The sequence below is a fragment of the Trachypithecus francoisi genome, unplaced genomic scaffold (genome assembly GCF_009764315.1).
Source record: "Trachypithecus francoisi isolate TF-2019V2 unplaced genomic scaffold, Tfra_2.0 Lachesis_group3, whole genome shotgun sequence".
In the NCBI taxonomy this organism is placed as follows: Eukaryota; Metazoa; Chordata; class Mammalia; order Primates; family Cercopithecidae; genus Trachypithecus; species Trachypithecus francoisi.
Window position 1 is genome coordinate 67,858,042 of NW_022681468.1, and position 18,181 is coordinate 67,876,222.

At 35.7% G+C, this 18,181-nt stretch overlaps 1 protein-coding gene across 1 annotated transcript in view; it reads right to left on the reverse strand.

Annotated features, from left to right (window-relative positions):
• The window catches only part of TTC6 (tetratricopeptide repeat domain 6), a 147,651-nt gene that overhangs the window by 49,241 nt on the left and 80,229 nt on the right, over positions 1-18,181 (reverse strand). Inside the window, exons 5-6 of the mRNA XM_033190834.1 lie at positions 12,722-12,840; positions 7,711-7,905 (exon numbers count right to left, since the gene is read on the reverse strand). Coding sequence (XP_033046725.1) covers positions 7,711-7,905; positions 12,722-12,840 — 314 coding nt within the window. The remainder of the gene's footprint in view (positions 1-7,710; positions 7,906-12,721; positions 12,841-18,181) is intronic.

The following is an 18,181-nucleotide window of genomic DNA, read 5'->3' on the forward strand; positions in this document are numbered from 1 at the left end:
ATATCACCAACTCACACAGTGATTCTCATGTTCTTTGGTGTAATACCTTAGGTCACTGCTTGGATTATGCAGCAAGGAACAAGACCGTGTAAGGGGTAGGGGTGGGGCCAGGATTAGACCTGATCATTGAGAAATGACAGATGGTAGGGGGAAGGTCAGTCGCAGATACCTAAACTGGTAGGAAATAAAAAGCATATGAGACAGAACAGAGTATTACAAATGAAGTGTAACAGACCACAGGTCTTGGGTGTACTATAATTAGAAAGGTTTAGCATGAGATGATGGCACATTTGGGTGGGGGGCAACCAGTGATAGGAAGTACAAAACCAGGCAATATTCAGAGACTGCAAATCTTTCAGTAATTAACATCAGAGAAGTCTCCCACAATGACCAAGGCCATATCCTTGGCCTAGAATCAAAACAGGATTTTCAGTTCCTAGGAGGGAACAAGCAATAGTAAGATAAAAATCCTCATCCTGTATAAGCAGAAGCCCGGGTTCCAAAATTGGTTCACAATTGATCAAATACAAACCACCAAGGGCAAGTAAAATATGCTTCACACAGATTATCCAACTAAGCTCCTCAGATTCTTCCTATATTAGGTCAAATTGGTCCTAAAAACAGAATGAGGGTGAGTATACAAATTAAGCATAAAGAGAAAAAATGAAAGGGCCTTTCACAAATACACAAAGCAGTAGAATATAATAAAAACCACATTTAATATTATAAAAACCTGGGTTTGAATCCTAGCTGTTACCAGCTACATAAACATGGACTAGTCAATCATTATGCTGTATTTTTTATTTGGGAAATAAAATGATTTTATTGACTACTTAGAGTTGTTATTAATACAAAATTATATAATAAATGTAGTGTACTTCAATGCATTTTTCTGTTAGATAATTTTCCATTTTCTTAACAAATATTACTACCTTATTTGAAGGATTTGCATAAAATCTTTCAAATAAAAGCACACCTTAAATATTTGATTTGTAAGCTATCATCAGTAGAGATAGTAAGTCAAACTAATTACTCATATATGTGTCCTTACATTTTTATTTTTATATATAGATATATATCCTCAAAGGAATATGTTATCAAAATAACATCTATAATGTCATTTTCATAAAATGTATATATACATATGTGTATGCACAGAAGAAAAGCTTATAGTAATCTACCATATAGAAAGCCTGATAGGAAAAGGTCACCCTTAGTACAATATTTTTAACAATCACAGAGAGAAACTATAGAGGCAAATTTTTCAGCTCCTGTCCCATCCCACCCCCAATGCCTTTCAGGATTCTGACTGACTCAACTGCTAACATAAACCTGCATCTCTGGTTCTCCTACTTAAGATCTAAAAGTACTATTCTAATATCTCCAAGATAAACAGTCAAAAAATGCCTGGTAAATCTAGCCAATATTAACTTTGGGGAGCCAGAAATAATTTGCCTTCATTTAAAGCTGAGTACACAGAAAAACCCAAAATGATTTCTGTGAAGACAGTCTCCAAGCTACAAAAATGAAATATAGCATTCAAAAAGTGACAGAAAGAACATCCTTTTGAGAAAGATTTATTATAGGACACAAAAATATTTTAGAAAGATTCTGCTTTGTTTCTTGAGGTAATAAAATTCAGATAAACAAAAGAGATTCTCTTAAGAGACTGATAGAATTTAGAAAAAAATCTGTAAATGCCATAGCAGTCTCACAATGGAAATTAGAAGGACTTTTTAAAATTTATACCACAGAAAATGAAACCACTGAAGAACAGAGGTTTAAGAGATAAATCTAAGCAAAACAATGATAAATATAGAGGAAAGATAATGAAGATCCAACACACAGCTAATTGATATTTCTGAAGAAATGCACAAAATAAATAGAATAGAAACATTACTCAACATAAAACAAAAAAGTCTTATAGTGAAGAACTATATTTGCATACAAGAAAGGCTTTCCATGTACCCCCAAAAATTAATTAGAAAGCAATCCACTCTCAAACATATGCTAGGGAAACTGTTCATTTTAAAGCAAAACATAAAAATTCTGTAAGCATCAAGATGAGTAGGAGAAACATATTACATGCAAATAAATAAAAAAAAGGTTGGCTTTAGATTTCTGCCTCACAAGATTAGACATCAGATAATGATACAAACAAAAAATAGGCAAATGCTGGCAGATAAAACAGATTATAGGAAATAGCAAAGAAGCAAAAAAGGAAAAAGAGATATAAAATGACAAAAATAATACCAAGTACATCTGATAGGACAATAAATGAATATGGGGTGACACAACCTATTAGAAAAAAACCTATCAGAAAAAAATTCTGATTAGCTCAAAAAATACTTAAGTCTATGCATTCTACAAGGGACACAACTAAGACAGACTAAAATTAAAATGGAAATATATGCCATATAAATAAAGCAAAAAATAAAACAAAGTAGCTTTCATTTTTATGGGTTAAGTGTACAATGAAAACAAAAGGATCACAATCAACAGTTTCTTGAATTTTTCTCTCACACACACAGAAAAAAATTGTTTTATATAATACACATGTTGTTTCTGAATTTAGTTCTAACCCTTTCAGAATACAGAGCTCTACCTCATTCTTTATTATGGTTGCAATGCATCTCATTATTGAGTGCACAGTTAAAATTCTTCCATGATGGACACTTAGGTTGTTTCCAGTTTTTAGTTATTATAAAAAGCGATATGATGAACATCCTTATGCATTTATCTTACCAATTGATAGTCATCAGCATATAAATGGCATTTAAAGCCATGGTCCTGGATAAGATCACCTTGGTAAGCCTGGGAACTCCAATGTTGAGAAGTCAAGAGATGAGGAGACACCAGGAGGAGGGACTGAGAAGTCATAGCCAAGGAAGCAGGAAGATAGCCAACAAAGGAGTGGTCCCTAAGGCCAAGGGATAAATGTGACTTCTGGAAAAGTAAGTGATCAACTGTGTCAAACACAACTGAGAAGACAAGGACTGTGATATCTTAAAGCAAACCTGATCATGTCATTCTTCCTCAGAAAACCTATCAATGCTTTCCCAATGTACTGTGACTAAGAATCCCTCCCCCAAGCACTCACAGGTGCCCTCACATACACATACAGGGTAACTGTAAAATCCTGCCTCTGCTCTAGCTTCAAATGTGTCACTGCTCTTCCTGTTCTCTAATACTGGACTTATTTCCAGTTCTCATATGGATTCCAATTGTCCACAGCATGAACTCAAACTTCAAAGTGTATACAAATTTCCTGCATTTCTAACAAGTTCCCAGGTGATGGTGATGCCACTAGTTTGTGGACTATACTTTGAGTACCAAAGACGTAAAACATTCTTTCCCCTCCTCCTTCCTATCTTCTATCCATCTTTCAGGTTTCAATTTAAGTATCATTTCCTCAAACCTCCCCAAATAATCAGGGACTCCTCTTACATGTTTCCATAGCACTCTGCACAACTCCATATTAATTGTCACATTCACAGTAATTAATTCACCTTTCTTTTCACTGGTCTCCAGGTTCCCTGAGGGCAGTGATTATGTTTCTCTTGTTTGCAGATGCCTCTCTAGTGCCTACCTCTGTGCCTGCTACAGAGTTAGGCATATCATTTGATTACTCAGATCAATATTTATTGACATGGAAAGATGTTTACACATAAGTTTTTAAAAGTTAGGTTACAAAACATTATGCATATAGTATTATTATAGTTCTGTTCTATATGATTTATTTGCAAAAGGAAAACTCTGGAATCCTATATTTAAGAATGTTTAACAGTGTTATCTATAAATGGTAAAATTTTAATTGTTTTTCATTTTCACATTTGCTTGCATGTTTTTGTATATTTGTTAAAATATTTTTATTGTTTTTTGTAATAAAATAATCAAAAATGAAATTAAACATTGAATTTTGACACTTAACCTTTGGTTTTTCCATTGTTGTTGCTGCTGTTCTAATGCATAAAACTAATGATCTGTCCACATATTTTCCAAAAATTGACTAGGAATTTCTTTTTTAATTTGAAGTCAACTAGAGGGTTAAGTCTGGGATTTATAGCCTGGCATTGCTCACCACCCAAGAGCTGGCTATAAGGGGTGCCTGATTTGAAAAGGTCAGCCAATGTCTGTAGGACGGGATTTTTGCCACCAACTCTCTATTGATGGTGAATCAAGGAAATACACAAGTAGTTTTAGATAGACAAATCAGTGAAATGGAACAGAAATCCATAAATAGACTCAATAACATGTCGGAATTTAAGGTATTTGAAAGTTAGCATTTCAAATCAGTAAGGAAAAGAAGATTCATTGAATAAATTATATTTTAAAATTGTTCTTATCAAAATGAATTACAAATGGATTAAATATTTAATTTTTTCCCAAAGGAAACCACAAAGTTACTAGAAGAAAATATGAGAGAATACATTAAAATGTAAATATATAAACACCCTTTCTAAGATTAGCATCAAGACTAGAACACAATAAAAAATTGCTACATTAAAACATTTCTGATAGCATAAAACACCAAAAAAAAAACTGAAAAGCAAGCAACAAATTGAAAAAATATCTATAATATATATGGCAAATAACTAAAATTTTTCATATAAAAAGATTATTCACAGAACAATACAAAAGAGATAAATGACAACTCCACAAAATGTGATCTAGTAATTCTCAAAAGGAAAAAAAGCAAATAACCAAGAGACATCTAAAAATATGTTCAACCTTACAAGAAATGAATAAAAATAATAAAAGATTAGAAAAAATTCAAAAAGAGTAACAATCATAGTTTGGCAAGGGTGTAAGGAAAAGAACAGTGTCATAAACTGGCATAAACAGTGTCACCATAGCTTAGTTATAGCAGTAACTGTGGCCAGGGACAGTGGCTCACACCTGTAATTCTATTATTTTAGGAGGCTGGTGCGAGAGGATCATTTAAGGCTAGGAGTTTGAGACCAACCTGGTTAACATAGTGAGATTCTATGTCTACAAAAATAAATAAATAATAATAATTAGCCTAGTGCTACTCAGGAGGCTGAAGTGGGAGGAGCCCAGGAGTTCAAGGTTACAGTAAGCTATGATTATGCCATTGCACACCAGCTTAGGCAATAGAGCAAGACCCTGTCTCTATAAAAAATTTTTTGTATAAAGCAGTAAATATCATGAAATAATTTAAATGTTCACAAACAATCTTGAGTGAAGAAACTCAGGCTATAGAATGTCATGGGTGGTTTAAACACGTACATATACAAGAGATGTCTGAAAGGCTCTTCACCAAGTTGTTAACATTAATCTAAGTCTTTAAATACCTTTAATGATTTCCCCTACTTTAAAGCCTCAAATATAAAATCCCATATCAAAACTTTGAACTAAATGTCTATAAACTTCTCTATATAATATACAAATCATTTTTAAAGCAAAAATATGGCCAATACAAGATTATTTGTATAGTTCTCATCATAATTACTGTTTAGCAAACTAAGCGTTAAGTTTGAACACTACACTACACTTCAAATAAACTTAAGTATATACCCTTCCAATTCCATTAAAATAGTCTTGGTATTTGCCATAAATAATGATTAACAAAATCAGGAAACATTAAAACTATACAACCACAAGTATTACTACCTTTGAAGTTAACTGATCATTGCACAAAAAATTGCAAAAAGTCATCCAATGAAAGGGTATTCATTTTGTTTACAGTTACCTTTCTTGAGAACACTTGGTAGTGCAGAAAAAAATTATACATTTCTCTGAACTTGTAGGCTCAGCAGACAGATATATTTTGAAAAGGTTAAGCTATGTTTAGCAAGGTAATCCTCAAGAGATAGATGCTGGAGAATTAAATATTCAGTACTTAAATTAACTTCTTATTTGGTACTTAGGAACAAATTGCCAAGAATTATCCTCATCAAATAGAACATTTATTGACTCTCAGAAAAAGAAAGTGAGGTCTACTTGAAGAAAAATATTTTCAGAATTGGAAAGAAACCAGCATTTCTAACACTTTGCATGAATAATTGAAGCTGTAAGTCCTCCAAATGATGCTTGGCTTGTATAGTGCTAATGGGAATGACTCAAAATAGTAGAGTTTCATGACTACTAGATTATGTTTATGTATTTATTTTCTACTCCCAGCTTTAGGCTTTAACATACATTCCAAAGAATGGCATGCTGAACTGCTGTTTTCTACTGGAGATACTAGAGTTCTGAAATTTCAAAAATTCTTCATACATAATTTTTTTCAAGAATTTAATTTGATAAAGCAAAACTAAAAGACTTTAGATGTATAAAATTATGATTGATAAATAAATCCTAAAATTTTTTTTTGCCTACATAGAAAACAAACATAAAAGTGACCTTCTTTTAGGGATTCAAATAGAAACTAATTGTGATTGCTAATCACTGGGAAACCAGGTCATTTTAAATTCATGAAATAATGCAGTAGTGTTGCAGTTTTTACTAGAAGTCAAGTTTGAGAAAACGCATTCAAAATATGCCATGAAAAGTATGGTTCCTAATGATTTTGTGACAGTGTCATTAAAAGTAATATTTTAGAATAGTATTCTCATATACCCATGATAATTAAATTACAATACTAAAAAAGTTTCCATTTAACTTAATATTTAATATTTGTAATAGTTTTAAAACATGTAGTACATTTTTCAGTATTTTTACCAAGGCTTCTGAAAGGCAAGAGACTGTAGAGCAAGCATTCTCAATGGGTAGGTGATATCCCTCCCTGGAGGTAAAAATTGGTGCTTTGGGTGGGGGGAGCACAGAGTGATTAAAGCTTACTCTTTTTATTTATCAAGGACATACATTTATATAGTATATAAACAGATATACAGTATATCTAGCACATTAAAATTTAATCAGGAGGGGTGATTAGAAAAAAAAAGCCTTAAAATTCTCTTTAAGTGGGTGATAATGAAAAGACTGAGAAAAACTGAGTTAGACAAACCTGGATTCTAATCACTATCGAGAGATAAGAACTTCAGCAAGTAACCTGATATCACGAACCCTAAATTTCTTCATGAATAAAACGGAAATTACAACTTCTCCCTTACAGTTGAAGATTTAAATAGGAAACATATGCAAAGCACACAGCACAGTGCTCAGAATATAGTTATTGCTGCATAAATATTAGGTTCCTTCCCTTTTCTCCTTTCTTTTGAGGATGCTGTAAATTATACACTCTCCACAAAAGAATATGCAGATTCCAAAGGAAGGTGAGACCCAAGAAGGGGAACGAACTCCAAGAGCAATGACTTTTGTATGTGATCCCTGGACCCAAGTATGACCAATGATGGTGAAATCGAGTTCAAATGACTGGGTCCAAGTGTCAAATCTGTGATCTTTTTAATTGTCTATGTGTAGCTAATTGCTTAAATTTTATTACTTTCAGTTTCCACATTTGTACTCCAGAGTTGTGATGACAAACAAATGAGATCATGTATGTAACACTCTGGGAATACTAAAGTTACTTTACAATTGGGAATGGGTTCATGTTAATATCATCAGGAAATGGAGACACAGACCTAGACTGTACACCTGAGGAAGCGGCAGAAAAAAAACAAAAACTGCTCCCTTCTCTTTAGTGTCCAAGAACAGAATCAAGTCTTTAAAATCTAGAACTCAAAGGCAGGATTTATGTGATAGTTTACATTCAGTTTAAAATCAAATTACCAGTGGAACCCTTACCTATCTGTTTGTTCTTCATCTGTAAAGCGATCATCTAAGAAAGAGGTTCCAAATTTTCCAAGCAGGGTATCGTGGCCTTTCCTGTTGGCAGTATGATACACTCGAGAAGCCAGGCGCAAGTCAGTGGGCAGTTCCTGGGCTGGGATGGTAGTGCACAAATCATGAAGGTGTGGCATGGAGTAGTCTCGTGGAATTCTGCAACAGAGAAAAGAAAGTGAGCTTCTTTCATCATTTTGTGACCTTTAGATATGAAGTACATTTATACTGACAATTTAGTTCAGGTTCTAAAGACATATATAAATATAGGAGATCTGATTTAAAACTACAATAATGGTATATAACAAATTTAATATCACAAGCTCAGGCCATTGTCCAGAGCTTTAAACTTGTATCCAACTGCCTGCTGAATAGTTCAACCTACACCTCTACAGACTACAGTCTACAGGCATCTCAGGATCAAGTCTAAAAACACACTCTTTATCATAATCTCATCCCAACCTCTTCTCTCTTGAATTCTGAAACTCAGTCTGTGGACACCATATCCAGCCATCATGTATTACTCCTTTGCTACTCTGCTCAAACACTAATGTCCCTAAAGAAGTGGAACAATATAGGTAGGACATTATCCATTAACTAGCATTGATAGAACTCTGGGTCTCTCTAAGTTAGTGTGGTATCTCCCTTCCCACTCTGCTGGGACTTGTATGTCTCTCCTGTCTTTCCTAAGTAGAGGATAACATGAAAATCTGCTTTTTTTGTTTGTTTGTTTGTTTTGAGACGGAGTCTCAATCTGTCACCCAGTCTCAGGCTGGAGTGCAGTGGCACAATCTTGGCTCACTGCAACCTCTACCTCCCACGTTCAAGCGATTCTCTTGCCTCAGCCTCCTGAGTAGCTGGGACTACAGGCCTGTGCCACCACGCCCAGCTAGCGTTTGTGTTTTTAGTAGAGATGGGGTTTCCCCATGTTGGCAAGGCTGGTCTCAGACTCCTGACCTCAAGTGATCCGCCTGCCTTGGCCTCCCAAAGTGCTGGGATTACAGGCGTAAACCACTGCGCCCAACCCAAAATCTGCTTTCTTAATCCCCAGTGCCACCTGTCATCCAATCAACAAATAATTATTGAGCACCTAGTCTATGCCAGATTCTGTGCTAGGTCCTCTACAGACATTTTCTCTAATTCCCACGATGAACTGTATTGGAGGTATAATTATCCTTATTTTGGGTAGGTCACAAAATTAGTGGGTAGCCACTGGGATCCACACACAACATTACTGGCTATTGATCAAATTTCTTGCCTGTTAGTGACTTCTGCGTGGAAGTGGTCCTTCTCCAGAAGTACTCCATCCCTACCTTCCTATTAAAGCTTACATAACCAAATGACTTTCTTTTCATCCAATCCAATCCAATCCAATCAGCTTTAGATCTTTAGATCATGTTCTCTTCTGAACCCCAAAACACAGCTGAGAATATGAATGACTTGTTGAAATTGCTCTTCCTTTATGGGCCTTTAAAACTGTAATATCCCAGATTTCCGTCTACCTCTCAAATTCATCACAATCTGACTTACTCATTGGTTTTCCTTCTCCAGTTTCCGAACTGGGTGTGGCTTCTGAGGTTTGAACTTTTCTTTGTACATTGGAAAAATCATCTTTAGTGTTTCAGCTATTACCTCTGTGCTGAGAGCTCCCAAATCTTACTTCCAGTATCACTACCTCAACTAGATTTCTCATTTTGGAGACAGAAAACATCTTTGACCCCTCTCTCTTTCACCTGCACATCCAATGCAAAACAGTTTCTCCCCTGCACAGGGTTGCTCAGTGTGCTCCTTTTCCATCCTCACTGCCAGCATACCCTTCATCACCTCAGCCTGCACAAGAAGTCGTTCACCAGTTGGGTTGAGCCCTGCAGCCTCTGTCTATTCCCCTCTGCAAAATTCTACCAGATTGATTTCCTTTAAGTGCTCCTTTACCCAGCACATTGATTGGTTGTTGCTTACTGCATTTGTCTAACTTCCTTTCTCTATGTTTCAAGGCTCCTAGCCTTTGGACTTACTTCTAGCATAGTGATTAAGAGTACAGACTCCGGGGCCGGACGCGGTGGCTCACGTCTGTGGTCCCAGCACTTTGGAAGGCCGAGGCGGGCGGATCACGAGGTCAGGAGATCAAGACCATCCTGGCAAACACGGTGAAACCCCGTCTCTACTAAAAATACAAAAAATTGGCCGGGCGGGGTGGCAGGTGCCTGTGGTGCCAGCTGCTCGGGAGGCTGAGGCAGGAGAACGGCGTGAGCCTGGGAGGCGGAGCTTGCAGTGAGCTGAGATCCGGCCACTGCACTCCAGCCTGGACGAGGGAGTGAGACTCCGCCTCAAAAAAAAAAAAAGAGTACAGACTCTGGAGTCAGACTGCCTGGGTTCAAACACTGTTTACAATTCTCACTGGGTCATAAGCAAGTCAATTAATTTCTCTATACCTTGTCCTGGATACAGTTGCCTTAAGAAAGAAGAGTGAATGCATTTAGAACAGTGTGTCTCACGTGGCAGAAGTTAGTTATTCTCATCAGTTTCCAGGACAAATCACAGGGCTAGACCTGTCAGTTCTTTCAGTTACGGATACAGTGCTGTCTACCCTTTTGTCCACGTCTAAATATTCTTCAAACAAGATCTCAAGGACAGACTTCTCTGCCAAGTTTATCTTTTTTTCTTTTTTACAAACTGTCTTTTTTTGTAAGCTGCTCTACTCTTGTGTCACCCATTTTGACCCTTTATCTAGAGGGTTAATGCTGGTCTGTCCACCACTTCATATGGCTGGGACTGATTCAGAGATTAGCATGGTGTAAAGAATATAGACTTTGGAGTTGGCTGGGCCTGGATCAGGATCTTGGTTCTAATACTTGCCAACTGTATTACTGACTTCTTTAAAAGTCTTCTGATAAATGAAGATAAAAATCCCTAACTCTTGCCTTTATAAGAACTGATAAAAATAGAAGATGTGTCATTCCCAGTCTGTAGAAATATCTCAAGAAATGGTTTATTTTTAAGGTTGTTACTATTATTTTGCACTACACAACACCTAACCCACTGCCAGGCACCGTATGTACACTATTGAATCATTAAAAGAGAGTGGTCTATGGCATTTCCAAAAAAGCACAGGGCCTAACACAAATAGGATATGAAATGTGTTCATGTGAAAGAGGAAAAGAGAGGTAAGTCTAAACATTTGGAAATGCTTGAGACAAAGAGGCCTAACTGGAGGAGTGAAAGGGGGTGTCCAGAAAGCCAGGGCTCCCAGGTACTCTGGACTCCTAACAAAGGGCTTTTAAAATAGAGGTGGAAAAAAAGGTGTGCTCTGATGTCAAGCTCACCTACACCATCATTCTACCTGAGACAGGTCCTGGCTAGTGGAATGTGTTTGAGATTACATTACTGATTTTTGTTTTTTCTTTAAAAAGCATCACAACAAATCTGAATTCCTATGTGCCCATTATAGTCTATTAACATTAAGCAAATATATTTCCCTTGGTTATTGACCTAAATAACAATATGCTGCAATAGATGTTTGAATTCCCAAGAATACAATTTAATTTGAGGACTAGTGAGAAAATTTAGCTTGAAAATTGGTTAAAGAAAAAGGAACAGCAAATAAAAGACTTTCAGAAACATTTTTCCAAGGTTCTTTTTTACTATATAATTTTTAAAAATATCAGACTTTTATTCCTCTGCATCTCATTCTATTTCTCTCTAATAAAAATTTCTAATTTTTGTTTTAATGAAGTAAAGCAGTACTATATATATATATATATATAATATATATATATATATACGATCTACAAATATTTTTGGCATGCTCAGGAAAGGTTGTGTGTTTTTATAGCACACTCTTCTTAAACAGGACTATTTGTCATTCTTTGAAACACTAAGACATAAAAAAGAAAAGACTCTGACTCTGTGTGTGGCCATACTACTCTGCTTAATGCACTAAATGCAAAAGGTTTTTTAGAAAAAAAATCAAGCAGTTTCTGCTTCATTGATAATCTGACAGTAACTATTTATTGAAGGTAAAATACTTGTTGTCTGCTGTCACTATTTGTTTTAATACATAATCTTACTAACTAAATGAGCTTAAAGCAATGCAGATAAGCAATGGTATGTACAGGGTCACTTAAATGCCAATTTGACTGTTTCATAAACTTTGGAATTCTTTTCCCATGAGTCTATTCTTAGCTACTAAATTGTGAGTAATATCCATTTACAAAGTTTGAGCTGGCCATAAAAAGGTTGTCTTCCATGTCCAGCATACCTTTCAGTTCCCTAAGCAACAACAAAAGCTAATAATTAAAGCTTCTTCAAACCCCCATTAAGAGTTAAATGAAGAAGAATCTAGAAGAAACCAACCCATTAAAAACTTAGTGTTGAAATAAGGAGAAAATCTGAGTATCAACAAGGTGACTGGCAAGACGTAAATCATAATCTAAATTGCATTTCCACACTATTATTTAAAATTGTGGTTGTATTCCTGTGTAACAAGAAACTCCATTAAAATTATGGATGTGAGGATGAAGCATGATATTAATAGTAGAGAAAAATAATGCCATCTAAATTACCAAACAGATGGCTTATGGACATTTTGTGTTGGCTTGTTTTTTATTTTATCATAACAAAATTAACCAATATAATAAGCAATTGATCCAAATCAGGCATTACAGTGACCAAAAATATCAAATCTAACATGCTAACATTTAATTTTCTTTAGTCTCAAAAAGAGTTATTTTTTTTCCAGTTATTGTTACATCATGAAAGTAAGCACATTTGTCAAAAAGAGGAAAAGAAAAAAGCATAAAGTATAGCACTAACTGTAAAATCTGTCACCAACTTTTCCTGTGAGAAGGTTTAACTTAGCTCTCATATATGAATTTCTAAAACATTTAGTTTTCTTTTATAAAAATGTATTTTCATGTCTCAGTGCTACTGAATAACTCCTCTTCCAATAGGAAAATTATAAATGTAAGAAAATTACTTTTCACGTAGTTTTTTATCACAAAGAGGTTTTGAAGACTTTCTTGGTCTCAGTGATTTACGTTTCTGCATTTGCTTAACTTCTTTTCCTTCAATTTGCAAGAATTCTGATGATTTTGCCTTTAAGAAAATATAAAGTGTAAGGGAAGATGCAACACGAGAGTTAGATCTTTCTCTCATATTTAGTGAGTCATCTAATATTTAAACTCCAGATTTCTATGTATATTTTATAACAGAATGCTAAAAGTAAACTGACAGTTTCATCTAAATCCATTCCTAAATTTTACATATATACCTATATAACAATAAAAATATTAGTACCATGTTTATTTACAACATTTTTATTTACTACCTTAAAATTATTGAAGAATAAATATAATATTCCCCCCCCATAAGTGCACTCTTCTTTATTGGTATTTGTAATAAAACTTACCCTTACATCCTTAAAGTTTGGCATGACTGCTAGTTACAACCACAAGCTAAAAAGAACTTTAGTGCTTTATATTTTTGTTTTGATCAGTTTATCAGAATAAACTTACGCAGAATTCATGGTAATCATTCATGTAAAGATATTGTTTTCTGTGGGTTTCTCTATATTTTCTTGAGATTAGATTTAAGGAAGAAATCAGGGAGGCCCTCCTTGGGAAAAGCTATGGTTGAATAAGTAGAAGGTAGCCAGATAAAAGGAAGTTAATTTTTTTATGTTAGGTAGGGTTTAGGTTTGATACAGTAGTAAGGAAGGAGCTATTGCAACTTCTTGGGTGATGAAGTAATGAAGAATAAAGAAAGTTCAATGAATACAAAGCATTCCATCTAACCATCTTGGTAATCTGAATTTCCTGTACGGTATTTCCAGAAAGTGATCATCACCTGGCTGGAACATGGTCAGGAGTGGAGAACTTGAATACATATAAACTCAGCCACTTTCTCTTTGAAAGTCTTCCAGTCCTGGAATTTTTGCTTGTTTCTTTATTATTGAATCTAACAACTTTCATCCACCAGTCTCAATTCAAACTTCGGGAACCATACAAGCACAATCTAGCTCGTAACTGTTTGAGAGGCAGACAAATATTAGAATACAGTTTAATCCCCTGAGCCTGCTTTTCCCTCAGATACACATCCCCAGTCCTTTCAACTCCACCTTACATGACATGGTTTTGAAGTACTATGCTTAGTCATCTTCACTGCTTTCTTCCAAATAGTCTCTAATTTGTCAGAGGTCCTCCTGGGGTTGGACACCCGGATGTAAATATAATATCTGAGATGTGATATCATCAGATCATCCAGAAAAAAAAGATGGTATTTGTCAATCAATGCAAACTATGATTGCATGTGGCTTCATCACAAAACTACATTACAGCCTAAAACACTGAAGTTTTTCACATTTGCTACTAAATCTTGTCATCCCATATCTATGCACTTACTTTGTGGATCCTAAGGCTATCCTAATTAAATTTCATCTGAGATTTGACTAATCAAATCTTTTTTTAATTCTTAATTTTTGTGGGTACATAGAAGGTATATATATTCATGAGTACATAAAATGTTTTGATACAGGCATGCAATGCATAATAATTACATCATGGAAAATGGAGTATCCATTCCCTTGAGCATTTTTCCTTTGTGTTACAAACAATCCAATTATACTCTTTTAGTTATTTTTAAATGTACAATTAAATTATTACTGACTGGCCGGGCTCAGTGGCTCACACCTGTAATCCTAGCACTTTGGGAGGCCAAGGCGGGTGGATCATCTGAGGTCGGGAGTTCGAGACCAGCCTGATCAACATGGAGAAACCCATCTCTACTAAAATACAAAATTAGCCAGGCATGGTGGTGCTTGCCTGTAATCCCAGCTACTCAGGAGACTGAGGCAGGAGAATCATTCAAACCCAGGAGGCGCAGGTTGCAGTGAGCCGAGATTGCACCATTGCATTTTAGCCTGGGCAACAAAAGTGAAATTCCGTCTCAAATAAATAAATAAATAAATAATTACTGACTACAGTCACCCTGTTGTGCTATCAAGTATTATGGCTTATTCATTCATTATATTTTTTCGTACCCATTAACCACTCCCACTTCACGCCCATCAAGCCTCCCTTCCCAGCCTCTGGTAACAATCCTTATACTGTCTATCTCCATGGGTTCAATTGTTTTGATTTTTAGATCCCACAAATAAGTGAGAATCTGTGATATTTGTCTTTCTGTGCCTGGATTATTTCACTTAACATAATGATCTCCAGTTCCTTCCATGTTGTTGCAAATGACTGAATCTCTCTCTTTTTTTTTTTTTTTTTTTTTGAGACAGGGCCTCAATCTGTAGCCCAGGCTGGAGCGCAGTGGCAAGATCACAATGCACTGCAGCCTCAATCTCTTGGGCTCCATTGATCCTCCTACCTCAGCATCCCAAGTAACTGGGACTACAGGCATGCATCATCAAGCCTGGCTAATTTTTGTATTTTTATAGAGATGGAGTTTTGCCATGTTTTCCAGTCTGATCTCAAACTCCTGAGCTCAAGCAATCTACCCGGCTAGGCCTCCCAAAGTATTGGGATTACAGGAATGAACCACTGTGCCCAGCCTCATTCTTTTTCATGGCTGAATAATATTCCATCATGTGTATGTACCACATTTTCTTATCCATTCTTCTGTTGATGGACACTTAGGCTGCTTCCAAATCTTGGCTGTTGTGTGACCAGTGCTGCAACAAACATGGAAGTGCAGATATCCCTTTGATATACTGATTTCCTTTCTTTGGGGTATGTACCCAGCAGTGGGATTGCTGTACCATATGGTAGTTCTATTTTTAGTTTTTTGAGGAACCTCCAACCTGTTCTCCATAGTGGTTGTACTAATTTACATTCCCATCAACAATGTATGAGGCTTCCCTTTTCTCCACATCCCTGCCAGCATTTGCTATTTCCTGTCTTTTGGATATAAGCCATTTTGACTGGACTGAGATAATATCCCATTGAAGTTCTGAGCACTTTTCATACGTCTGTTTGCCATTTGTATGTCTTCTTTTGAGAAATGTATATTCAAATATTTTGCACATTTTTAAATAAATTATTAGATTTTTTTCCTACAGAGTTGTTTGAGCTCCTCATATATTCTGGTTATTAATTCCTTGCAAGATAGGTAGTTTGCTAATATTTCTCCCATTCTGTGGGTTGTCTCTTCACTTTAATGATTGTATCCTTTGGTGTGCAAAAGCTTTTTAACTTGATGTGAACCCATTTGTTCATTTTTGCTTCAGTTGCCTGTGCTTGTGGGGTATGGCTCAAGAAATATTTGCCAAAACCAATGTCCTGGAGAGTTTCCAATTTTTTGTGGTAGTTTTATACTTTGAGGTCTTAGATTTAATTATTTAATCCATTTTTATTTGATTTTGTCTATGGTGAGACATAGGGGTCTAGATTCATTCTTCCGCCTATGGATATCCAGCTTTCCCAGCATCATTTATTGAAGAGGCTATCTTTTCCCCAGCATATGCTCTTGACACCTTTGTTGAAAATGAGTTTACTGTAGTGTGTACTGTATTCTGTTCCATTGGTATATGTGTTTGTTTTTATGCCAGTATCATGCTGTTTTGGTTTCTATAGCTCTGTAGTATAATTTGAAGTCAGGTAATGTGATTTTCCTCCAGGTTTTTTGTTTTTGTTTTTATTTGTTTGGGGTTTGTTTTTTGTTGTTGTTATTGTTTGTTTTGTTTTGTATGGTTTTTGTTTTTGTTTGCCTAGGGTAGTTTTGGTTATTCTGGGCCTTTTTGGTTCTATATAAATTTTAGCATTGTTTTTTCTATTTCTGTGAAGAATGTCATTGGTATTTTGATACAGATTGCATTGAATCTGTAGATTGCTTTGGATAGTATACACATTTTAACAATATTGGTTCCTCCAAACCATGAACATGGAATATCTTTCCATCTTTTGGTCCTCTTCAATTTCTTTCATCAGTGTTTAATAGTTTTTATTATAGAAATCCTTCACTTCTTTACTTAATTCCTAGGTATTTTGTAAATGAGACTACTTTTTACTTCCTTTTCAGTTTGTTCACTGTTGGCATAGAAATGCTACTGATTTTTGTATGTCAACTTTTTATCCTGCAACCTTACTAAATTTGTTTATCAGTTATAATAGTTTTTTGTGGAGCCTTTTGGTTTTTCCAGATATAAGATCATACCATCTGCAAACAAGAATAATTTGACTTCTTCCTTTCCAATTTGGATGCCTTTTATTTCTTCCTGTTGTCTGATGGATGTAGCTAGAACTTCCAGTATGATGTTGAATAACAGTGGTGAGAGAGGGCATCTTTCAGGTGCTTCAGATCTTAGAGGAAAGGCTTTCAGTTTTCCCCATTCAGTAAGATACTAGCTGTGGTTCTGTCATATGTGGTTTTGGGGTTTATTTATTTATTTATTTATTTATTTTTGAGATGGAGTCTTGCTCTGTTGCTGAGGCTGGAGTGCAGTGGTGTGATCTTAGCTCACTGCAACCTCCGCCTCCCAGGTTCAAGCAATTCTCCAGCCTCAGCCTCCTGAGTAGCTGGGCTTACAGGAACACACCACCATACCCAGCTAATTTTTGTATTTTTAGTGGAGACGGGGTTTCTCCATGTTGGCCAGGCTGGTCTCAAACTCCTGGTCTCAGGTGATCCACCTGCATCAGCCTCCCAAACTGCTGGGATTACAGGTGTGAGCCACCTCACTGGTAAAAACCATATGTGGTTTTTATTATGTTGAGCTATGTTCCTTCTATACCCAGTTTTTGAAGGTTTTTCTTCTTGTTGTTCATGACAGGATGTTGAATTTTATCAAATGGTTTTTCAGCATCAATTGAAATGATCATAAGGTTTTTGTCTTTCATTTTGTTCATAGGATGTGTCACATTAATTGATCTGCATATGTTGAACTATCCTTGCATCCCAAAGTGGGATTTATCCCACTTTATCATGAATGAGCTTTTTAATGCATTGTTGAATTCAGTTGGCTAATATTTTGTTGAGAATTTTTGCATCGATATTAATCAGGGATATTGGCCTGTAATCCTTGTGTGTGTGTGTGTGTGTGTGTGTGTGTCTTTGTCTGCTTTTGGTATCAAGATAATACCTGCCTCATAGAATGAGTTTGGAAGCATTCCCTTCTCCTCTATTTTTCAGAATAGCTTGAGCAGAATTGGTGTTAGTGCTTTCAATTCAGCAGTGAAGCCACTGGGTCCCAGCCTTTTCTTTACTGGGAGACTTTTTATTATGGCTTTGATCTTGTTACTTGTTATGAGTCTGTTCAGGTTTTGGATTTCTTCCTGATTCAATCTTGGTAGATTGTATGTGTCCAGGATTTGTCCATTTCTTCTAAATTTCCCAATTTATTGGCATATAGTTGCTCATAGCAGCTACTAATGATCCTCTGAATTTCTGTAGTAATGTCTCCTTTTTCATCTCTGAGTTTATTTGGATCTTCTGT